Source organism: Thalassophryne amazonica, chromosome 16 (assembly GCF_902500255.1).
Source record: "Thalassophryne amazonica chromosome 16, fThaAma1.1, whole genome shotgun sequence".
Lineage (NCBI taxonomy): Eukaryota > Metazoa > Chordata > Actinopteri > Batrachoidiformes > Batrachoididae > Thalassophryne > Thalassophryne amazonica.
Genome location: NC_047118.1, coordinates 38,247,007 through 38,272,569, shown reverse-complemented (window position 1 = coordinate 38,272,569; position 25,563 = coordinate 38,247,007). Strand labels below are relative to the sequence as shown.

The 25,563-nt window shown below is 40.8% G+C and overlaps 2 protein-coding genes across 6 annotated transcripts in view; one reads left to right on the top strand and one right to left on the bottom strand.

Moving 5' to 3' along the window:
- The window catches only part of LOC117527784 (RNA binding protein fox-1 homolog 2-like), a 148,109-nt gene extending 131,210 nt beyond the window's left edge, over nucleotides 1-16,899 (top strand). For all 5 annotated transcript variants that reach the window (XR_004565604.1, XM_034190278.1, XM_034190277.1 and 2 more), the window contains 3 exons: nucleotides 5,745-5,851; nucleotides 9,615-9,690; nucleotides 13,279-16,899. Coding sequence is in view for 4 of the 5 variants with exons in the window: in XM_034190278.1 (XP_034046169.1) it covers nucleotides 5,745-5,851; nucleotides 9,615-9,690; nucleotides 13,279-13,323 (228 nt within the window). In the remaining variant the exon portion in view is untranslated. The remainder of the gene's footprint in view (nucleotides 1-5,744; nucleotides 5,852-9,614; nucleotides 9,691-13,278) is intronic.
- Nucleotides 16,900-19,389: 2,490 nt separating this feature from the next.
- On the bottom strand, nucleotides 19,390-23,832 carry LOC117527785 (G-protein coupled receptor family C group 5 member D). The gene is made up of 4 exons (XM_034190282.1): nucleotides 23,444-23,832; nucleotides 21,779-22,895; nucleotides 19,932-19,987; nucleotides 19,390-19,822 (listed from the first exon to the last, which is right to left on the bottom strand). The coding sequence occupies exons 2-4, from the start codon at nucleotides 22,863-22,865 to the stop codon at nucleotides 19,733-19,735; spliced, it is 1,233 nt and encodes a 410-aa protein (XP_034046173.1). The 5' UTR covers nucleotides 22,866-22,895; nucleotides 23,444-23,832; the 3' UTR covers nucleotides 19,390-19,732.
- Between the last annotated feature and the right edge of the window lie 1,731 nt (nucleotides 23,833-25,563).

Genomic DNA, 25,563 nt, shown 5'->3' with positions numbered 1-25,563 from the left:
TTCCATGTTATTCTTTGGTCTGTGTTTTGGTTCCCTGTAAAAGAACATGAATAATAATGATGACAAAGGCTGTTTGCATCATAAGAATGTCTGATGAAACCTCTCACTGCAGTATTTTTTCCAGTGTTGTCAGTCCACTGTAAATTTCTTCCTGATGCACCTGTTTATTACTTGAAAATGTAAAACTCCTTGGTTGTGGTGAGACAGTGAGTGAACAGTTTGTCTTTCAATGTTTTCACCTCCCTCTTTCCCATATAGTGGTAATAAAACAACCTAACTCAGATTCGACAGTTCAATTTCCTCTCTGTCTCACTGATAAAACATTGCTCTTCCACATCCATCACCACATTTTTATTTCTTTATCCTCTTTTGGCAGTATAGAAATACCGTACAATATCACATTTACAGTATGTGCATATATTGTGCACTTTGGTCCATAGTTGCTCTCTTTGCAAAATGACAGTGTGTGGTTAGTTTGACTGTCTACTACCTCATGTTGGAGTTGAAGTTAAATAATTGTTCTCAAAATGTAGATTTTCTGTTTTAGTTATGGAGTTTGTACAACACAGTCACCTAAATTATGTAGAAATTGGAGCACTGTCTACATGTTTTTAGAGGGCAAATAATAATTAGACTAGCATAATTGCATATTGTCATTTTTTTAAATACTTGGTTATGAGTCTTTTGCAGTCAAGTCTTGAACCAAATGCTGGGTTTCTTCCCAGTTGATGGTTTGTCAGGTTTTCAGCTATCTTCAACTGTGTGCTAATAAGGTGTTTTACCTTCTGTTTGGCCTTCAGTGGGTGAAATATTTGTTTATTTTCACAGTGATTCAGGTAATTCAATTAAGGTGATTGATTTGGCCACTGCAGAGAATTCCACTTCTGTAACTTAGCAAAAGTCTTGAGTTACTTTCATTGCGTGCTTTGGCTTTTTCTTGTCCATATGTATTTTACATGAGTTTTTGTAAGTGCTATAATTTATGCATAATTCACAGAATTTAGATGTAAATCCCTTAAAAGAGGAAAATCTGGATTGAGAGCTCATGTTCATTAGTTGGTATCACTTTCAGTATGCTGTGGAAGATGACCTGGGGAAAAAAAAAAATTCAGTGTTGAAAAACATTTGTGGACCAAATCCATGTTTATGAAAGTAAAGGTTTATTTCTAAGGAATATATTAATTAATGTTCCTGAATACCAGTGCAATTTAGATTTCACATTTGGTCCACAAATATTTTTGGTCCGGTCCAAACTGCCATCACATTGTTTATTATTATTCCTTACCTCATCCTTGTTCCGTTTATGTCTAGTTGTTTAGTTTGTGATAATACTGTGAGCAAGTGCAACCGGAGTCAGATTCCAGGTTGACCTACTTGGCCAGTAAAGCTGATTCTGATTGTAATGTAGAAACGGAATAATGTGTAACAGTTGCAGTGGTGGTAGAAAGAATGTGAACCCTTGGGCTTTTATGCTTTTTATGACATCAAATCAGGTTTAAAAACTTTTGGGGGGGGGGGGGGGATGGTATTGCTGTGTGAGTTTGATCAGACCTGTAATTTTCATTTTTGAAAGTATTTTTGGTAGTTTTTATGTCGTATACATTCTGTATGTGTGTACATATGTTCTTTCAAATAATGTACATATGGATACAAGTACAAAATAATAAAATTCATAATATTCATAAAACCTTTACTGCTTTGCAAAGGTCTGATTCAGATCCTATTCAATACTGACAGCATATCAGATGGATGAGTTCTGATAAAGTATTACTAAAGCACTAAGTAGTTTGAACACAGTCAATAGCTTTATGGCCCAGTCACACTGCACACTGAACAAAGGGAAAAAGTAAAAAAAAAAAAAAAAAAGTCACAATTCATTGAGAAAAGGTGGATGAAAGAGCTTTATCACCGAAGAGCCTGCGAAGCAAGAGCGCAAAGGGACGAAAGAGGAACTAAACGAAACCGATGCTAACGTTGATCTCGACGCTTTAAATGAAACGTGCCTGGAGACACAGCTGGAGCAATGTGTGTCTGCATCTCTGAGCTCCAGGACTCTGCGCTGGGACGGAGCTCATAGCGCCTGAGTCCTGGAGAAACTGCAAACAGAAGCTGTGGAGATCTGTGTGCACGTCAGTGGACCACCTGCTTTGGTTCCTCATCCAGAATGAAAGCGGGATCATCTCCTTCATCATCAGAATCCACACTGTCTGACGACACGCTGCGCGCTCCGTCTTCCTCCATTTAAAAAAAAAAAAACCCTCTGGTGTTCTGTGGTCACTGCTGTATCACTGTATTATGTTCTAAGCCATATATATTGATTTATAACAGAAAACTGTCAAAACAGGGAATAAATGTAAGTGTAAAGATGATTGACTATATCAGAGCAGTAAATTGATCAGCCTGTGTGAATGCCGCGTATTGACTCACATGTGCGGTTATTTCAGCCAGCTGCAGCTGATCCACAACATGAATTCTGTCTTCCAGAACAGCTCTTTATATCATCATCTGAATCATCTACCTGTTGCCACATGTACATGATGGCTAGATTGTCATTCCTACATTCATATTGTTATATTTAATAGAAAATAATAAGTGCATGCAGCAGTTGCTGCTGCCCCTAATACTGCATTCAAGTACCATCAGAAATTACAACTTTTTTGTTATTTCAAATTCAGCAGTTGTTTGTGGAAAAATAAGTAATTGTATCCACACAAAAGATTAATTCTGGCCTATATAAGGTGCCTGAGCCTATTGAAGCTGACCCCCCTCCCAGATAAAAAAAATCCAAGCAAGCAGGCTGAATTTGCCCTGTAATTTCTGATGGTACATAAACACAGCAGCAGCCTCAGTGCTCACAGACCGGCTTCTGCACTGTGTGAAAACATTCAGCTGGTTGAACGAAGTCAAACTAAACAATAATGTTACATAAACTAAACAAATGGTTAAAATACGTCAAGAACGACAGCAAAATGAAACACGGAAGAATTGAGGTTTTCGTTGCCCTTTGTTCAAATTTTTCAACAGTTTAAAAATCCTGACGAAGCATCGGCTGCAGGAACGAAGCTGCGCAAAGGTTAAATGATGCCAACGAAAGTCCAAATTTCTTGTTTCGTCAGGGCTTCGTTGCCCTTCGTTAAGTGCCGTGTGACTGAGCCATTATGACTGGTTTTTCATTTCAGAATACTTTGCCCTAAAATTCTGTATGCTCTTTAGTTTCACAACAAATTTCAACAACATAGTCTACAAAGGTAGAAGTCTGATATTTTCTGTTTTAGGACATATTTACACGAGGCTTAGGTGCCTTCAGCATGACTTTCCCCACTCCGTTGGTAGCCTGTGCTCACACTGCACTTCATAGTCTAGGCATGAGCATGTCTACATCAACACAGCATGAATTAGTTTTGGGAAAGGGCACGCTTTCACATGTCACTATAATGGAGTATATCATTGAGAGACTAATGTTTAAACATATTCAGACAAGATTAGTTTTAGATGGGGAGATGAAGTCATGTAATATTTTTTTAGGATCAAATAGCACTGGATAAGACAACACAATATAAATGATTGAGATGGGAGTGGCTCCTCAATAAACAGTCCAAATGCACGGCTGTTACTCCTCATCAAGAACATATAAACAAAATATTGCCAGGTTTTTTTCTTTGTTCTAAGGTCTGGGGAAGAATGGACTCATCTCTACACTCACCTTCAATCATGTCGCTTCATGTTATCTGCTGGCGTCACTTAAAATTGGCTGTATGCACTCTGCACAATGGCGTGCTCTCCTTGTGCCCAAAGCAGAGCCGGTGGTCTGATCACCTCTCATAAAAAAACAAAACAAACGTGTCCCATCCCACTGACTATTAGTGACACGTGTTCGTACATTATTAATTGAGGAAATTTCTATGGCTTGTGTTACAGAAGGTAGAAGGAGCCAGAATATTTACTGACATGAATACACACAGTCCTTAAAAAATAACTAAAATTAGGCATTTGGATGCAACAAAAATTACTGATGATCTCTCGTAGTGATTACTTTATTCCACTTCCCTATTTAAAACCTGTCCCGTCTGAGTAAATTAGCAATGAGGGATTCATCAATTAGTCATCCTGCAGGTGTGACAAGATTTTTATGGAGGCAGCAGATGATGAGATATTTTGCTGGTTTGCGCTGTGACTCCTCCATTATTAAGGTGAGAAACCAGACCTGTGTTTAACCTAAATTTTATTCAATGACCTGAAGTCTGTATTATCCAAGTAACAACAATAGTATTAATAGTCATTGTTAAATTGAAGGGCAGCACGGTGGCTTAGTGGTTAGCACTGTTGCCTCACAGCGAGAAGGTCATGGGTTTGATTCCCTTTCTGTGTGAAGTTTGCATGTTCTCCCCGTGTTTGCGTGGGTTTCCTCCGGGTGCTCCGGTTTCCTCCCACATCCAAAGACATGCGGGTTAGGTGGATTGGTATCTTTAAATTGTCCGTAGGTGTGCGTGTGGGTGTCTGTGTTTGTTTGTCTGTTTGTGGCCCTGCAACAGACTGGCGTCCTGTCCTGGGTGTACCCTGCCTTGTGCTCTATGACTGCTGGGAGAGGCTCCAGCCCCCCGCAACCTTTAATTGGACTAAGTGGTTGAAGATGAGTGTGTGTGAGTGTGTGTTAAATTGGATAATTGCATCTGTGGCGTGATGTACAGGATCTGTGCTCCTGTGTTTGTGATCACACATTTGGCCATGCCCAAATCCAGCTGGTCTGTGCCTCACACTACCTCTGCAAGTCTGGCCAGACTAGCGCTGTCCAGGCCCAGAGTACTTGCACTAGCCAAACAAACTGGACTTTGGGGTTCGAACGTGCTCGGGCGCGGTCCAGACTGTCTCATGTGAGTGCACCCTTTCTGTATGGTAGTGAGATCTGGACACTAACCACTGATTTAAGATCATGACTGCATATCCTTGATATTAGGTCTCTTTGGAGCTTCCTTGGGTACCACTAGAATGATTTGTGTCAAATGGTTACTTCGAGAGACTCAGATGAGAAGTATCACTTATATTGTGAGGGAGTGTCAGCTGCAACATTTTGGCTGTGTGATGCATTTGTCTGTACATGATCCAGCACTCAGGTGCCTCAGTGTTGACTGGCCCAGCAGCTGGAAAACGCCAAACCCCAGTGTCTCACCTGGCTGCAGCAGATAAATGGTTACTTTGCTGAGGTGGTGATGGATCAGTTATCTGTCTGAGTGCTTGCCATTCAGGGCCCAAAGTGTTTCAGTGGTGTGGTGAGTCTGGTGACACACTGCATCTAAGACCTGCTGCACACACATTTATCGCCCAGTACCACACAGTGTTATAGTCTCTGCAGTGATTATATTTGTGTGATATTAAAGGGGTCATATATGTATGTTGTAGTTTATGCTTTTTGCAAGATTAAACATTAAGATTTAATAATTTTTGTAAAACCAAGCCAAAAAAAGAAGGGAAACATTGTAAAAGCCCAAAGTTTTACATACTTTCTAACACCACTGCACTGATATTGTGTTGTATTGGTATCATCAAATATGGTATATCGTTTATCAATACATACATTCCATAATTTACATGCCAGGGTATTTTCACCGGCTGAGGCATCTGATTTAGTGTGTGTGTGTGTGTGTGTGTGTGTGTGTGTGTGTGTGTGTGTGTGTGTGTGTGTGTGTGTGTGTGTGTGTGTGTGTGTGTGTGTGTGTGTGTGTGTGTGTGTGTGTGTGTGTGTGTAGGGGGGCTACCCTGCTGCAGCTGCTGCCGCCGCCGCCGCCGCCTATCGCTACGCCCAGCCTGCAGCCGTAACTGGAGCCACTGCTGCCGCCGCTGCATACAGTGACAGGTAAGGAGGCCACTCTAGAACAATCAATCACCGACACACACAGACAAACAGCAACGCAACTTCTCTTGCACAGCAGAGTTGCGGTTATATAGCTTAGCCTATTGCCAAACACACAGACACAGAGCGTTGAATTTAATCAGCTATAGTGAGGAGCAATGTGGAGCTACTATAATGTTTTTGTAGTAAAACTGAAATGAAAATGGCATCTGATTAAGAGTAACGCAAGGTCAGTAAGTCAGTGATAAGCTCCAGTGATTAATAGATATTTTTATTTAATAACTATTTTTATGTGGGGGAAAAAAGTGAATAAGCTAAAGCTTTAGTGAGAGCCAGTACAGAGGAGGACAAAATGATTACTCCCCCCCTAAAAAATTCAACACTTTCTTCAAAATTTTGCAAGGTGCTTTTTTTTTAACATGGCAAGGAATTTTCAACACAGCATTTCTAAACATCTTTGTTTTATTTTGGATGCTTAGCTTATTTAACTTTAAACACAGCAACAAAATAATTTCACAAAAACCAAAAACTATCAGGGTCAAAATCAGCCCCCTGATGCTAATATGTCCTTTTTGCTAGATAACAGCCTGCAGTCGTTTGTTGTAGTTTAAGTCTCAGACATGTCTCCTGAGGAATCCCAGCCTATTCTTCTTCAGCAAATCTCTCAAGATCCTCCAGAATTGATGGTCTTCTGGCACGAACCTTCTTGGTCTTCAGTTCACCTCACAGATTTTCAGTGGGATTCAAGCCAGGGTTTCTTGCAGGCCAGTCAGTGACATGCATTGTGGTCTTCTGGGCATAGTTTTCACCAGGAGCGATGTATGTATTGGGTCATTGTCATGTTGGAAGACAAAGCGACGACCCAGACCTAGGACTGTCACGATTAGGAATTTCTGGAGACGATTAATTGTCAGGCAAATAATTGCGATTGACGATTATATTGTCTATTTTTTTCTTCCCTTCTTTATATTCTACTATCATAGTATGATTACACAACTCTGGAAGAATGTTTGGCTTCTGTGAGTGGAGAAACTGGGAATAGTGCAACATTTTTATTTTTATCTTCATTTTACATATAGTTCCAGCTTTTTATGATTTGTGGTTGTTTCTGTTGAATTTCTGAAATTACAGAACTGCTATAAAGAACAGTGTGAACATTTTATTGTGTTTTAAAACTTTGTGGAGCAAACACCAAACTCTTATAAAGAAGGAAAAACACCTGGACATGTTCAGGAAAACTAATATAAACTTAACAGAACAATGCAGGCTGATTACACTCCCCATATATATTTTTTTTTATTTTATTTTTTGTATAAATAAATCAGAATACAATAAGAGGCAACTCACTTTGAAATAATTAAAACATATAGCTACAGCTTAATAACTTTGAAAAACAACAGAAATCAGCAGCTTGTATTTTTATTCTGACTCCAGTTCATTTTAGTGTGGTGAAGTCATCCTTTTTTCCTCATCAGTCACGTTTTGTGCTTGAACACTACATTAAGCTCAAGATTGAACAAATACACACCTTTGCAAAATAACAGCTGTTAAAGTTCAGCTTTTTGTGATCTGTGCCTCTGTACAGCTTCTCCACAGCAGGATTTTTTTTTAAACCCATGTGTGTGTAATTTTTGCTCAGTTCATTTATATATTCTAATTTTTTTAAGGATGTTTTAAGGATATTTGACCGTTTATTTCATCTCGTGATCTCATAAATTCAGTATACGACGCGCACATGGTGTGAACAGGTCGGTGCCATCAGAACCACATGTGTAGAGAAAGTACAGAGAGTAAAGGCAGCCCCAAGGTTTGTTGTTTTTTTTTTAAACATGTTCACTCGGGTTAAAATCCTCTCTCTGCTCCGCGCTCGCTGTCTTAAGTGCACTGATGGTTCACAGCAGAACGTAACGACTCGTGCCTCCGTTCAGGAATCTCACTCCCTCATCTGCTCCCTCCCTCGCAGTCTGCAGCAAGTTGACTCTCTCTCTCTCACACACACACACACACACACACACACACACACACACACACACACACACACACACACACACAGCTCCTTCGGTAAACTACCCATTTTAAACGGCTTTGAATAAGACGGCCACTGTTTTAATCGGCCGTCTCATTCAAAATTTGGACGTCCAAATGATGGCAGGACGGCTGCCTAAAACTATGAATTGAGAGGAAAAACAAAGACTTAAATAAAATAAATGACTCGTCAACTACTAAATTAGTTAATGATTTCAATCGTCAACGTAGTCGTGACTAGTCCACTAGTTGTGGCAGCCCTACTTAAAACCGAAATGCATCCACAGCGGTGCCGTGGTACGTGGCATTGGAACCAGAACCTCCTCACGCTCCATGTTATTATCTAAGCCTCGCTAACCATCTGACCAAGACGAGAGGAAACAGAGTGAGTGAGGCAGAGAGGCTACGTGTGGCTGCTGCTGCACGATGACGTCAGATTCTGAGTCGTTTTATGCAACTTTGTGGATAAAATAAGTAATTCACGGTAATGGCGATTATGAAAAATATTTGCGAATATGAAAACTAATCGCGATTGGCAAATATTGTAATAATTGTGACTGCCCTACCCAGACCCAGTTGTGCTGCTGACTGCTTGAGGTTTGCTTTGAAAATCTTCACACATGCTTTCTTCATGATTCCTACCACCTTGAGGAAAGTCCCAGTTCCAGACACACTGAAGCATCCCAACAACATAATACTCCCACCGCTGTGTTTCACTGTGGGGATGGTGTTCTTTGGGTTATACGCCTCTCCCTTTATTCTCCAAACATAAGCAACATCTCTCTGGCCAAAGAGCTCTAATTTCATCTCGTCTGACCTTAGGACACACTTCCAGTGTGCGTAATCTTTCTCTAGGTTGTCATTACCATACTTCCGTCTGGTTTGAAGGTGTCTTCTCCTGAAGTGGAGTTTTTCTTGGTCTCCAACCTCACAGTCCATTCCTATCCAGGGCTCTAGTGATTGTCTTCTTTGAGACTACAATTCCTGACTTGGCTAAGTCATTCACTAGTGTCTTGGCAGTTGGTCTGGTTTCTTTAGACACATCTCTCACCAATTTTCTTTCCAGAGTCTTTGAAATCTTTTACTTTATACCTCTGCCAGGGTTGTTCTCTACTGTGTGGCTGTTTTTGAATTTCTTGATGATACTTCTCTTTCCAGTTATTGGCACTTGGAAATGCAGTGTTAAGTTCATATATCCTTCCCCTGCTTTGTGAGCATCAACTATTCTTTTTCTCAAGTCCACTGATTTCTTTTGGTTTTTGGCATGATGCTTTCTCAAGTGACACTTCAAACCGTTACTGAAGTTTTTAATCTCTGCATACATTGAAAGATAGCCCTCACCTTTGGCTTGATTTTACAAGCTTTGAGCATTCCAGAGTTAAAGCACATCATTGCACAACAGTTTGGGCTGTGGCTCAACAAAAAGATCAGTTCTTAGGGGGGGCTAATAATTTTGACCCTGGTACTTTTTGGTTTTTGTGAAACAATTTTGTGTCTCACTGCAAAGTCAAATATGTAAGCATCCAAAATTAAACAAGGATGTTTAAAAATGCTGTCAAATTCCTTGCTCTGTTAAAAAAGCATGTGGGAACATTTTTATGAAAACATTTAATTTCATATGGGGGTTAATAGTTTTGTCCTTGTGTAGATCAAACTTCATTTTTAGAACAGGATTAGGTGCCACCTTCATTAAATATGTATATCAGCAGTAAATTTATCTGTGCTTCCCTTCTGATACCAGTTACGGCCGGGTGTACACTACAGACCCCTACCACGCTTTAGCTCCAGCTGCTGCTGCTTATGGTGTGGGAGCAATGGTAAGAAAACTCATAAGTCAATTAAATTCTGCAGAACATTTTATATATATAAAAAATGCAGTTTTAAAGGTGACACAATTTGAATGAAGTATCAATTTTATTTGGGTTTTAGTTGTTTGCTCTTCATTTTAAAATGCTATATTTATGCCTCCCACAAACAGAAATTTGGGGGAGTACAGTAAAACTCACATATAATGGGTTCAGCTGGACCAGTGAATTTTGTCCATTATAATCGAAATCTGCTACATATGTAAAATAGACAAAATCTGCTACAAGTATAAAATGGCCAAAATGCGCTATATGTATAAAATGGACAAAATGCGCTATATGTATAAAATGGACAAAATGCGCTATATGTATAAAATGGACAAAATGTGCTATATGTATAAAACGGCCAAAATGCGCTATATGTATAAAATGGCCAAAATGCGCTATATGTATAAAATGGCCAAAATGCGCTATATGTATAAAATGGCCAAAATGCGCTATATGTATGTAACGGATTAGTTACAGCCAGGAGGCATTAAACAATCTATGGGGAATCCCCAACACCAATTAGGCTTATGTATTTCCTTGACTCAACATCTGACCTTGAATTGGGCCTGCTTCATTTAATTGCCAGGTCAAAACTTTGAAAAAATAAACACCTGCCTTAAATAGGCACCGGGTCTGATGTGCATTAAAAAGATTACATTTGGTTGAGTTACTCTTTTTTTTTTAAGTCTGCTGCAGAGTGGTACCTTCCAATCTTAAAGCCTGATTTATGCTTCTCTAGCTCCGTAACTCTGTGGCCATGCAGTGATATTGACGTGCACATGTTCTCCGTTGCATCTTTATGCAATTTACAGCAGAAACAGTGACTTTTTATGGATTAATTTGTCCCTCAACGAGCTGCACTTCTTTATACAGTTATCAACTTCCAAACCAACGTTACGGTATGAGTAATTTCCCTTCCTGAATTGCAGGTCATTTGAACATCTTTTCTGACTCCTTGTTGTGAAGTTTGTCATATTTGCGGACTTTTCTGCCAAACGTATTTGATCCATGGTCGAAATGTAATCAGCGTGCGCATTGCAAGAACGTTTAAAATATGACGGGAGAGGAAGGAGTGAAAGTGGAAAAGTGACCAATCACAGCCCTTTGCAGTCTCCGCCATTTAGCAGGTGTGCGGCTTCGCAGTCACACAGAGGGCTGTGATCTAAAGTGGTTGTCTTTGGTTTGTCACACCCAGATATGTGTGAAACTTAACACCATATTACAGTGCAGGCAACAAGTAGCATTTTGTTAACTCACTGCGCATGTGTCATCAGCTGCGGTTCACAGATTAACATCTTGTTTCTGCTTAAAACTGCACTCCAGTCATCATCTGTCTCAGTGACAGATATCTGAAGCTTTTGTACAACAATCATTTCTGCATAAATTCAGCATTATTTCATCAGAAAAGACGGAGGAAGTGATCACAGCGCCATACCTACATGAGCTGCTAGCTGTTGCATTCACTGACCATCCGTCATTTCAAAGCGTTACGGAGTATTGCCTTGTTCCTGCTTAAAACGGCCTAATTTCTACTTAAAACTGACTTTATAATGATTTAAGAGGTTTTATCTTGTCATCTGGTGGTTATTAATCCATTTGATCATTTTGGGTGAATACTGGAGCAGATAAGTACGACCTTTGGCCAGAATTGTTCACATGGTTATGCAAGCATCAGATTTGCCATGAATGTTCTATATAAATCAGTGTTTGGGGAAAAAAGTGCTGGCCACGTGAAAATCCAGTATGACGGCCAGGTAGGGGTCAATGAAGAATTACACAGGGGTCAAAATTTAAAAATGCTCCAATCATATTGAAAGCTATACCACATTATGTGTCTGATCACAATGATTCCAAAAAGGTATAGTTTGGGCTATATATGACTGAATGTTATGGAGTTATGTGGTAAAAACAACAAGAATGGTAAGAAAGGTCAGTTTCAGTTTTTACAGGGGTCAGAAGTTAAAGTTCCTCCAATTTTTGTCAGATGTGATGCAAATTATTGGTTGAGTTAATAGGGTTTTTAAAAGGAATAGTTTGCACCATGTCTCATGCTTAGTTGTCACATTACAGGGTAACATACGTCACATGTCATATAATCCAGTGTACGTCAACATTGTTTGACATTTACTCTGCAAACCAAGCGTTCAACACAGACAAAACTATTCCATTTATTAATCCTGTTATTTCAACCAATAATTTGCACCACTTCTTACCAAAATTGGTGCACCTTTAACTTTTGACTCCCATGCAAACTGAAACTGACCTTTCTTACCATTCTTGCTGTTTTTACCCCATAACTCCATAACATTCAGTCATAGATAGCCCAAACTATAACTTTTTGGAATCTTTGTGATCAGGCGCATAATGTGGTATAGCTTTCAATATGATTGGAGCATTTTTAAATTTTGACCCTTGTGTAATTCTTCCTCCACATCGAAAGGAGCCAGTTGAGATGGCCCCCTGGACGCCTCGCTGGAGAGGTGTTCCAGGCACGTCCCATTGGGAGGAGGCCCCGGGGAAGACCCAGGACACGCTGGAGGGACTACGTCTCTCGGCTGGCTTGGGGACGCCTTGGGGTTCCCCCGGAGGAGCTGGGGGATGTGTATGTGTGGATCGGGAGGTCTGGGCGGCTTTGCTTGAGCTGCTGCCCCCGCGACCCGACTCCGGATAAAGCGGAAGAAGATGGATGGATGGATGTAATTCTTCATTGACCCCTACCTGGCTGTCATATTGCATTTTCAAGTGGCCGGCACTTTTTTCCTCAAACACTGATTTATGAAGAACATTCATGCCAAATCTGATGCTTGCATAACGATGTGAAGAATTGCTTCAGTTATCTGCTGCACTAGAAGACAGTCCATCCTGATTTCACTCTACAATTGAGTGTTTTTTACTCTATTTAGACTGGGATCAAATGTTATCCCAGCAGAGTACATTTTACTCAGCAAAATTTCCTGTGTAATTGGACTTTGGTGTTTTTTAATGAATCATGAATTTGACCAGTTTTTTAAAAGGTTTACGACCACTCATAGAGCATACTTATGGCTGGGGGGTGGGGGTGGGGGTGTGTGATTTTGCTGTGTGAGTTTGATCAGACCTCTAATTTTCATTATTTTTGAAAGTATCCTTTTTGTATACTACATATTCTATATGTGTACATACACTCCTTCAAATAATGTATGTATGGATACAAGTAGAAAATAATAAAATTCATAATGTTCATAAAACTTTTACTGCTTTGCAAAGGTCTGATTCAGATCCTATTCCATACTGACAGCATGTCAGATGGATGAGTGCTGATAAAGTATTACTAAAAACACCCTCACATACTGTATAGTATCCAAGCAGCTTGATCACATTCAGTAGCTTTAAGACTGATTTTCATTTCAGAATGCTTTGCTCTAAAACTTTGTTTTACCTTAAAAAAAAATTAAAAAAATAATCAAGATGAAAAAAAATTAGAACAGTACATTTCCACAACAGGTTTTGAACAAAATTGTATAAACTTGTAATGATGTAATGTTTCACTGTGTTTTTCTTTGTCTTTTTCAGGCCAGTTTATATCGGGCAGGATACAGTAGGTTTGCTCCTTACTAAAACAATAAGTGACATCTGAGGAATTTCACATCGCTCCAACCCCCTATTTCAAGCTCTTTGATTGACAGGAGTGCCCTCCATTTTTCTGCAGGCAGACTGTAGTGACAACTCATGTTTTTCTTTTTCTCCTCTTGGCGAGCGAGGTCATTGCCACATCATCAACTCTAACTTAAGTTTCTGTGTTGTTCTCTGTGTCACTGACATGGATACAATGAAAAACTGACAGCAGAGTCGCCCTCACAAAACCTGGAGCGTTACAGTTTTGATCTTACGGGGCACAGATTAGGAAGTACTGTGGGACACGGAAGGAGGGAGGCTGCTGTTCTTTTACCCTGTACACTACAATTCTTTCTTCCTAAAAAAAAAGAAAAAGGATATTCACTGCCCTGTAAATTCCAAACCGACCCACCCACACACACACACACACACACACACAGCACCCAGTATTCAGCGTCCTTTACATTTCCCTTTAGTGTTGATCTGCACACGGCGATAGAACTGCCACAACACATTACTCGTCTGAAGAAGAAAATGGTACTTTTTTTTGTATTGTTTTTACACACTACATTGATGTAAAACTACCCTTTCTACAGAAGACATGTTCAGGATATAATGAGAAAATGAATACAACTCGAACTGCTCAACACAGAGATGATGTTGGAACTGACACTATTATTTTATGATGGGAATTACGGAACATTCAACCGGAAGAAGCTGCGAGAGACATCTCACTGAAGCCTCTGTTGTCGTGGTAATACTGGATTTCCATCGACATGGCATGGGAGGGTTTCAAAAAACCACCTTTCCCAACTGTTAAATAAACATAAATTTAAGGCTAAAAAAAGTGTGAAAATGACAGGAAAAAACCCTTGTTTTCTGCATTACCTCAGTTGTTTTGTTTTTTTTTCTCTCTCTCTCTCCAGTGGTAAGAATTTGCATATAAATGTCATTATATATACTCTGGACATTGCATTATTATCAGTGATATAGCCATAAGTCTCACATTGTCCTTTTAAGGCTGGTCAACACGGATCCCATAAATCCATTCAGTGCAACAGTAATGCTAAGGGGATCAGTGACTCCTCATTCCAGTAAGACCTAATTCTATATAGGCCCATCACAAGAATACAGGGCATCCTTTCTTACAGTAATCCTTTTATTACTTCTTCCAAAGAAAGATTTGGTAAATTTAATTTTTGTCTTAAACTGTCGGACTTTCTATTGGTAGTAGCAATACAGTGATATCTAAAAATGATAAAAACACATTCAATTTAGCAAATCAGATTGGAATAGTAACACCTCTCCACTCTTTAGTCACTTAAGCACATGAGAATCTGTCCAGCTGAGATATTTAGAATATCTGCCAGCAGAACTGCTCTCCGTGTGGACACAAAGTCCGATCTCAGCAGATCAGTTCTTCCCAACTGAGTGGCTTGTGGTAGAATATAGCCCATTTAACAAAAACGTAAGTCTACAATTGTATAATGCCGTCGTGATATAAGGAGAATTTGTCAAATATGCGAAATGCTGTATTGTCAAGTTTGATGTCCTTCAGTGTGACAGGAAACTGTATCCGTCACTAGCTGGACACTTCACTGTCTGCAGTCCTTCCTCGTGCTCTGAATGTTCTTGGCAGTCTGAATACTTTAAGCTTTGTTCTTCCCGGTCTGACTGACAGTCATAAAGGAGCCGGCCAGCAAACAATTTCTACACCAAATCTCTGTCCTCTGTCTTGTGTCTCCATGTACTCTTGCTATGTTATTATTGCTGTTATTTGTCTTCTCCTTTTTTTTTTTTTTTTTTTTTTTTTTTGTTCCAAAGATTGTCTGAAGAAAGCACATTTTTGTTTTTGTTTTGTTTTTTGTGGTTTTGTTTTGCCTTTACTTGAGGTTTTTGGTTTTGTTTGATTATTCATCTGTGGGTTGAAGTTGTATTTTTGTAGAATAACAGTGATGTGTTTTAACAGCACCTTGACATTTGTCATTGAAGCAGTGTTTTGAAATGGGGGATAGAAACAAAGATGTTGCAAAACTAATTGGAAATGCCAAAATACAAAACAAAATGGTTCCAAATTTAAATTGACACATTAATTTATAGCCCACACTTATTTATTGTGTAATGCATGCAAAATGTCAATGCAGATTTTTTTTTTTTTTTTTTTTTTTTTTTTTTTTTGATCCCAGACATGGAATCAGATTGAAATGAGTGAAAGGGGTTCTGCAGAAAGATGCAGATAGATACATTGAGCAGAAAGGCCGAATCAGAGTGAATAAAGGGCAAAGAAATAGGGGGCCGTTGGCACAAAGTCCAACAGGCCCTCTGGACCGGCGATGTGTTCACCTTTGAACAGCAGAGCAGAATGTGTAGGTGGTTAATCAAGGGACATTGGAGCAGTAATGGTGAAGGTGAGCCATTAATCATTAGCTGAAAGGATAACATCGTCTACTGTAAACTCCCCCTCCCCCAGCGGGATAGTCTGCTCAGGGTGGAGTGGACAGTGTGGCGTTATTTTGTATGATTGTGAATCTGTGCAGTACGTCCAGTGAATATTTTTGAGGATAATTACTTTTTTTTTTTTTTTAAGTCTTTTATAAGTATTACGAGAATTGTTGCTATGCATGCTTTTGTGACGAAGGGGCAGAGTGCCAGAGAAACCTTTAATGTGCATGATTTCAAATCCTAGTGCTGCAGAAGCCAGATTAGGCAGAGGATGTAGTGTTTGGAAGAAGGCGTGATGATTTGCGATGCGAGGTGATGAGGAGGCTCAGTAGCGGTCCGGTACGGCGTGTCGGCGAGGGGAGAAGCAGCACATTCAGTCAGCTTTAATAACCGGGGTTATCTCTGCTCTGTGCCTCTGTGGCCCTGCTAATCACCACTCATATCACATCCACTAAGCTTAACTTGGAATGCCTCAACCTCTTTGGTTTTGTTTTTTAATTAAAGTAAAACTCCTGTAGTCAGTGATGGCTGAGGCCCAGCAGATGATTTATATTTTAAACTGTTTGAAAGGAGAAAAAGCTGAAATTCTTGAGGCTCATTTTAAGATTAGCTTCACACCAATCTGGCAACAACAGAGTGGATTCAAGCAAGTGACCCACACCAATGCTAATTTAGCAGTGTTTCCACCTCACTCATCCACTTGGCAGCAGCATCCGTTAAGGTGATGTCATCGTTACTGAGCAGTAACTGCGGCACATTGCTGCTGTTCTTTTTGCTTCGTCTCCATAATCTGAGTAAACTTGATGATGTAAGGAATGATGAACAGAAGCAAACGATACCCTCGGTTGTTGACCTGTCCTAACTCGACCTCTGACCCCCGACTCCCTGCATTGTGCTCAAATCAACCCATTGGGAGATTTTGTACAGGGATTCAATGGGTTTGAATTGCATGTTGTTTTTTTGTTTTTTTTTTTTGTTTGTTTGTTTGTTTTTATCTCATGCTTTAAAAAGCTTATTCATCCAAGTTTATTTTCCCCAACAAGTGACATGTTTTTTCTCACATTTTATTTTGCTATCCTTGTGTATGCTTTCTGTTTCATTATTATTGAATGTATATAATAAACTGTTTGGTTTTTATAAATGTGTATGAGTTGTTTTTTTCTCAAATTCGATACAAATACTGCACACTCACTTGTAATCATCATCTAGTGACGGAGCACAATCTGTCATTGGCGATTTTGAAACAAAATTACTTAATTTTATCTTTTTGTGTTTGGTTGGAATCATTTTTATAAACTTGGTTATAAATGTTTCAGTGGTGTCTCATTAGCTTTTGTTGGAGGCAGCAGCGTTGTTGCTGCTCAAACACTTTGCATTGGGTTCAGCTCTTGAGTTTTTGTTCATCCTTGATAAATGTGTTGCACCATTCTTTGTTGCTGAGCTACTCCTGTATTTCTGATTTTCACCAAGGGGAATAATGTGGAGCAATCTTTAATTGTATCTGCAGTTAATGTCCGTAAATTGGTTGGATGTGGCGGGAAGCCTCATATCCTTACTAATTGCCCCTAATGCACAAGAGACCAGTTGCCAATTTGATGGTATTTTTCTCTTCAGGCTAATTAGAAGAATAGATTGAAGGCCGGGTGGTAAGTAGGGATGTGGGAGGCTTGCATCCATCGAAGTGAAGAATTTGATTTTTGTGGTTTCCTGATTCAATGTAGGTGGCTGAAGTTAGAACAAACCTCGAGGAATATAAGGCTAAAATGCTGCTGCTGTCATTGCACCTAAACACTCCCCCTGGTGGCTGTAGTGTGTTACTTAAAGCTTGTCTGGTTTCAATGCCTTTGAGCACTTGACCAGCTAAGACTGCAGTCAGTGCATCTTGTGTATGTGGGAGAAGCAAGAAATAAGCTTTGAAAATACAACAAAGAAGTTATTTAATATATTTTTACTGAAAACCTATCACAAGCATGTTAAAAATATACCTTCAATCTTTTACACACACAAAACGCAGTAATTGGCATCTGGTGCAGAAGTGAACCATGCAGCAAGGGAAAGGTTAATGTGAAGATGTTAATCGATGGCATTGGTCTCCCATTGCGCTCTCGGGTCAATTCCAGCTCACACGTAAGCAGTTTGGCACTTCAGAGTGATAGTTTCACACCTCTTCCGTCACCTTGGGCCACAGTACCACGTAATGTGCACCACACACACACACACACAGCTGAGCATTTCTGATAAGGATTTTCTACAACCCCTGGCAAAAATTATGGAATCACTGGCCTCGGAGGATGTTCATTCAGTTGTTTAATTTTGTAGAAAAAAAGCAGGTCACAGACATGACACAAAACTAGTCATTTCAAATGGCAACTTTCTGGCTTTAAGAAACACTATAAGAAATCAAGAAAAAAAGATTGTGGCAGTCAGTAACGGTTACTTTTTTAGACCAAGCAGAGGAAAAAAATATGGAATCACTCAATTCTGAGGAAAACATTATGGAATCACCCTGTAAATTTTCATCCCCAAAACTAACACCTGCATATCAGATCTGCTCGTTAGTCTGCATCTAAAAAGGAGTGATCACACCTTGGAGAGCTGTTGCACCAAGTGGACTGACATGAATCATGGCTCCAACACGAGAGATGTCAATTGAAACAAAGGAGAGGATTATCAAACTCTTAAAAGAGGGTAAATCATCACGCAATGTTGCAAAAGATGTTGGTTGTTCACAGTCAGCTATGTCTAAACTCTGTACCAAATACAAACAACATGGGAAGGTTGTTAAAGGCAAACATACTGGTAGACCAAGGAAGACATCAAAGCGTCAAGACAGAAAACTTAATATGTCTCAAAAATCGAAAAATGCACAACAAAACAAATGAACGAATGGGAGGAAGCGAGTCAACGTCTGTGACCGAACTGTAAGAAACCGCCTAAAGGAAATGGGATTTACATACAGAAAAGCTAAACAAAAGCCATCATTAACACCTAAACAGAAAAAAAGGTTACAATGGGCTAAGGAAAAGCAATCGTGGACTGTGGATGACTGGATGAAAGTCATATTCAGTGATGAATCTCGAATCTGCATTGGGCAAGGTGATGATGCTGGAACTTTTGTTTGGTGCCGTTCCAATGAGATTTATAAAGATGACTGCCTGAAGAGAACATGTAAATTTCCACAGTCATTGATGATATGGGGCTGCATGTCAGGTAAAGGCACTGGGGAGATGGCTGTCATTACATCATCAATAAATGCACAAGTTTACGTTGATATTTTGGACAATTGAAAGGATGTTTGGGGATGATTAAATCATTTTTCAAGATGATAATGCATCTTGCCATAGAGCAAAAACTGAAAACATTCCTTGCAAAAAGACACATAGGGTCAATGTCATGGCATAGGGTCATTGTCAATGAGCAGATCTGATTTGATGCAGGTGTTAGTTTGGGGGATGAAAATTTACAGGGTGATTCCATAATTTATTCCTCAGAATTGAGTGATTCCATATTTTTTTTTCCTCTGGTCTAAAAAAGTAACCGTTACTGACTGTTACAATCTTCTTTTCTTGATTTCTTATAGTGTTTCTTAAAGCCAGAAAGTTGCCATTTGAAATGACTTTAGTTTTGTGTCATGTCTGTGATCTGCTTTTTTTCTACAAAATTAAACAACTGAATGAACATCATCCGAGGCCGGTGATTCCATAATTTTTGCCAGGGGTTGTAGCAAGAAAAAGGATCTGAACCCATCCGACATAGAAGAGGAATATCAAATTGAGCCACGTTTTTGGCTCGCTTTGGTTTTAAACCAACAGATTTGACATATTTACATATGCACAAGAAAATTAACATGGCACATTTAAAGAAGCGATGGATTTTCTGACTGAACAGGATCACTTTGTGTGCAGGGGCGGCCCATGGCATGGGAGAAGGGCAGTCGCCTAAGGTGCCTTCAGTGCTCGTGTGCATGATTTTACTCTGATCCGTAATATTCATCATAAGGCTGCAGGAAGTTGGTGGTCGTGGGACGAGGAATAGAGTAGTCCTTGTTGGAGTCTATTTCCTAAAATGAACGTAAAGGTAGATTTATCATGGTATAATTAACACCCTCGATAAATACAGTGTAGCTTCTATTACAGAGTAGGATTGTTAACTTGTGGTTTATTACTCACTTTCAGAGACAATCCTGAGTCATAAGGTGACCTCACTGATGATGCAGGTCTCCGTCCTGAGGGCAGATGTGTGATGCAGTTTATTGTGTGTTCATTACAAAGGGTTCAGAAAGGCTCACACTCAGCTGACGGGAGGACTGGCGGTGGCTCTGAATGAGCTTTGGTTCACTTTTCAACAAAAACAGCTAAGACCACTGGCAAATCTTTTGTTGAATATTTTCAACACAGCTGCGGGATTTATGCTTTTGCAAGAATTTGATTTAGCTTATTTGCCGAACTTAACGTGTTGAACATAAGATGACAACCTGCATCACACAATCCAATTTGTAGATGATGCTTTTTTCTTGGTTTTTCAATTTTTCCCGTTGTCACCACAAACTCAAAAAAAAAAAAAACTTGATTCAATTATGAGCAGGATTTCCACCTAATAAATACATGTAGCCCCCACTCAAATAATTTATTTTGGACTGCATTTATTTATTAAATGGAAATCCTGCTCATAATTGATTTGAGTTCATCCAATGTCAGGTTTTTGAGTGGAGCAGATCATCCATTGCTCTGTTTTCCACATACTCTGTGGTCACATCAATTACCTGCATGCCCTCCCTCACCAGATCAGTAAACGTGTCGTCCTCGTGGCTTCATCTTCAGCAACCTTCTCCCTATTTACCCTGCATCCCTCATCTGCACAGCACAATCTGACTTCATTGTGTTAGTTTTATTCCTGGGGTGTCTTTTTTATTGTCCCAGGACCATCACTGGAACTGACAATCACCTTCTTGTTATGTCATAGCTGCTGGTCTGTAAAATTTGAGTTTACTAATTGTTTAGCAAGTGTACTCAAATTCAGATGTCATGTTGTCTCAGAGGAATATGGACTCGCCAGCAAGTCCACAGCAATGGTTCTTTATTTCAGTACTTACATGTGTAAACTGGCAGCACCAGGTCTGCAAAAAAAAAACCTGCATCTCCAGAAGTCTCTATTCTTCCACAAGTCATAAAACTATGACAGTGTAAGAAGATGAGTGGTCAGTTGTAATAATGGCCCTGGTAGAACAAGAAGATCCTTCAGAAATGAGACCAACTCAGTGAATTCAGATCGTGCCCTCTTCACATGCCTAAACCATCTCAGTCTCACGCCTGTTTGTCTCCAAACCATCCTACCTGTGCTATCCCGCTGATATGCTCATTCCTAATCTTGTGCATCCTTCTTATTCAAAAGGAAAATCACATCATTTTCAGCTCTGCCACCTCCAGATCTGCCGTCTCTTTTTGTCGGTCTCCATCTCTCAGCTGTACGACATAGCTGGTCTCACTATCTTGTAAAATTTCCCCTTTCTCTACCCTTGTATTACAAATTGCTATTGTCATTCTTCTTCACCCAGTTCAACCTGCCTCCACTTTATTCTTCACCTCTCTTACACTCTCTTACTTTGAGCATTTCACACAGAAGTATTTAATCTCATCCACTTTCACCACCTCTGTGCAACCGTGTCATTGTGCCTTCCGTCTTTCACATGCAGGTATGCATCGTCTTGCTCCTATGGACTTTCATTCCCCTTCTTTCCAGAGTGTACCTCCACTTCTCCAGGCTCATCTCAACCTGCTACTTAGTCTCACAACAGATCAAAATGTCAGACTAACTGGAGGGGCAGTTGTGTTTTCTCACTTGGGAAATTGGTGTTGATACAGTTTTACATTCAATAACACACACTTTATCCTACTTTACAGAAAGTTATTTTAAAATTTTATGAAAAACCCCATTGTCGCATTCATTACTTGGTGAAAGTGTAGAAATGCTGTTGGCTACTGTATGTTCTTCCACTCCACAACTTTCCTGTTCTTACCATCATTCTCGAAGCTTCCATTTTCTTTTCCCTCCTTCAGAGTGCCCAGTCCTGGAATCTCTGCATTGGGGCTGGTCCAACCAGTGAAACTCAGCGGGATGCCCTTGGATTTTGCCTCCCCTCTACAGAGGTAAGCGACTTGGGGCAACCCATGACCCAGCAGTAGCACCCAGCCATTGGCCACCAGTGCAACACTGAGTACTGGGTCGTCCCACTGTGGCCGACGATCCATCTTGGGGTTTCCCCAGGTGAGCAAACAGATCCACACCACCCAGATGCAGACGGACAGCAGCAGTGTGAGACAGAGCATTGTGGCCTGTGTGCAGCCCAGCATTTGGGAAGCCCTAGGGTAGCTGAAGTGGTATGTGATGCAGGACTGATACAGGAATCGCAGGGAGAGGATGGAGCTGATGGCCAGGAGGCAGAGCACATAAATCAACAGCATGGCAAACTCTTCCTGGCTGTACTGGCACGGCTTCTTGTCCCGCACCAGCACCAGGATTAGCCATTCTACAGCGATAATAACCTGCACAGCAAAGAGTCCCAGCACCAAGGCAGGCTCCCCCCAGCTCCGAGCAGCTGCAAAGCCCTGCAGAGCGAGGCTGTGAGCCAGCAGGCAGGAGAAGGCAAGGGAGAACAACACTCCAAAAAGGAAAAGTCGTGTCGGGCAAGTCTGAGGGGTAAGGCGAATGATAAAAGCAAAGGTGACTGCAAAGATTCCAGCTGTGGCCAACATGAACATGGATATGCAGGCCACTGTACTTCCAATGCTGCTGTAATGGTGCCGGGATGAGGTGCAGGCCCACAGGGACCAGACCAGCAATCCTACCAGGACACCTACACTGACCAGGAAGCCTGAAGAGGCCAAACTCTCCAGCACAATGCCCCACACTGCCTGACGATCACACAGATACGTGTAGCTCAGGTCCAGGCCTGGTTTGCATCCTGGGAACACATCTTGGAGAGTCAGGTTTGAAGATGGAGTTGGTTTGGTTGAGGAATTTATTGTTGACCAGCACAGACAGCTCAGATGCAGGAAAAGCAGGAAAACTGATTTGTGCTTCCCGGATAAAAAGCTCATATTCATCGTTGTCCTTCCTTTTATACCCAGTTACAGCTGAAACAGATAATACATGTCAGTGTCAAATATCGTTTCCTGAATACATACATACACACAGATATGCAAGCTTCTTAGCATACTGCACAAAACAATATTGACAAAGAGGAAGACAAGCACACGAGGAGGTCGTGGTGTGGAAACGACAGACAGAGAATATAGAGAACAGAAACGTGTCTGAGCAAGGACAGGAAAAACAACAGAGACAGACGGAGGGGAATGTAAAGCAGAAGAGACGTCCACAGATGGGTTTGTGGTTTATGCAGATGCCCACTCCTGATAGTTGGTCACTTCCGTCAACCCACTGTGTTGGTGTGAGCGATTGAAAGTTGACTTTTGGCTTATGACTGAACCACCACCTTTATATGTCGACGAGATCAAATCACGTGATTTATTTAAACACAGTAGGAGATCATTTCCTTCTTGTCAGGGTGTGGAGGTCAGGTTCTGATTGGAAAACAATTCCAATCAGGGACAAATGTGAAGTTTCAAGGATTTAATGAGGTACAAATGTGATTATCCTGGTTGAACAAAGTGTTACGTCTTACCTCGTCCACGTTTAATCCTTCAGTGTTCTGGACTTGGTGTTTGGCTGAATGTGTTGCAACAGAGTTGCACCGCTTTTACCAAAGAGTTGCTCACGTTCTCCCAACAGCTACTGTGAAGCATCGATGATGAGGAGGAAGAGGAGGCGATGGAGACAGTGGCGCTCCTGAAGTTCTACTTTGGGAAAGAGAAGAAAATCCTGCAACCTTGCTCATTCTGACTGTCCACAACCCTCCCCTCTCACTCTGCCCTCCCTGCCAGACTATAGGTGGGGCTCAGTCACCTGGAGATGATAACACACAGACACAGTGAGAGTCCGCTCCTCCCAGAATTTGAATTTGCAGTAATCTGCACACTGCAGAATGGAGTTGCTGACTCTCCTGTGTTTGTGCAAATGCTTGCTTTGAGATGTTCAGTGAGGTACGAGTCTCTGCTGCAGGGAGTGGAGCTGACTCTGCAACAAATCTGACAAAGCCCAACGGTCGCCTTAGTTCCTGCGAAACTGCAGCCCAACATACTGAAATTACCCTGAGGGGAAGAAGAAGAGCGAGAGAGAGCGAAAAAACAAGCCAGAGCGTGACACTTCAGTTCATGTCTGTGCAAGTAGTTGCCGATTTTCCAGGGTGAGGCCCAGAGTCAAACTTCCAGTGGTATGCCTCTGCTGCTAACTTTTGTTTTTCTCACCATCAGTCCTTTCTCTCTTTGTGCATCAGGTGCGCATTAATGTTTATCTGATGTGGAACCGAACGGCATTTGTGACTGTGCAACATCTGCTTGTATCTACATTTATTTAGATATTGTTGAAACTTCACACTAAATGTCCCGAAAAGCACAAAAGTCACACATTTCTGCGCTCTCATGCTAGAAGCATAATTTAAGCCAGAATCTTCTTATTTCACTCTTTTGTGATGTATGCCATTAAAGTCCACACACCCGCTAAGTCAGTCTGCAGAGCAGAAACAGAACAGAAAGAACAGTTCAAAGACATCATTAAAAGCCCAAAATTACTATGACATTCATACCCATGATGAGTGTATGTAAATGTCTGACTACAACCGTACACACACTCACCACTTCATTAAGTACATCTTTGCTAGTTGCCAGTTTGGACTTTCTATTTTCCCCGTTTCACAACCTTTCCTCACACCTTTCATTCTTCTTGTCTTAAATTCAGCAAGTTGCTGGAAACTTTCCTCACAGATTTTGGTCCACATTGTCATGTTAGCAATTGTCACACCATTACACCGCCAGCAGCCAGAATTGGATAGATCCATGCTTTCATGATGTTTATAGCAAATTCGGAACCTGTACCATCCGAGGCAACAGAAATTGAGACTCATCAGTTCAGAAAACGTTCCTCTTCCACTGTCCACTTTTGGTGAGCCCATTTCAGTTTCCAGTTCTTAGCTAATATACTCAACAAAAATATAAACGCAAAACTTTTGGTTTTGCTCCCATTTTGTATGAGATGAACTCAAAGATCTAAAACTTTTTCCACATACACAATATCACCATTTCCCTCAAATATTGTTCACAAACCAGTCTAAATCTGTGATAGTGAGCACTTCTCCTTTGCCGAGATAATCCATCCCACCTCAAAGGTGTGCCATATCAAGATGCTGATTAGACACCATGATTAGTGCACAGGTGTGCCTTAGACTGTCCACAATAAAAGGCCACTCTGAAAGATGCAGTTTTGTTTTATTGGGGGGGGTACCAGTCAGTATTTGGTGTGACCACCATTTGCCTCATGCAGTGCAACACATCTCCTTCGCATAGAGTTGATCAGGTTGTCAGTTGTGGCCTGTGGAATGTTGGTCCACTCCTCTTCAGTGGCTGTGCGAAGTTGCGATGACGAACTGGAGTCAGGTCGAGACCCCGATGAGGACGCCGAGCATGCAAATGAGTTTCCCTGAGACGGTTTCTGACAGTTTGTGCAGAAATTCTTTGGTTATGCAAACCGATTGTTTCAGCAGCTGTCCGAGTGGCTGGTCTCAGACGATCTTGGAGGTGAACATGCTGGATGTGGAGGTCCTGGGCTGGTGTGGTTACACGTGGTCTGCAGTTGTGAGGCTGGTTGGATGTACTGCCAAATTCTCTGAAACGCCTTTGGAGACGGCTT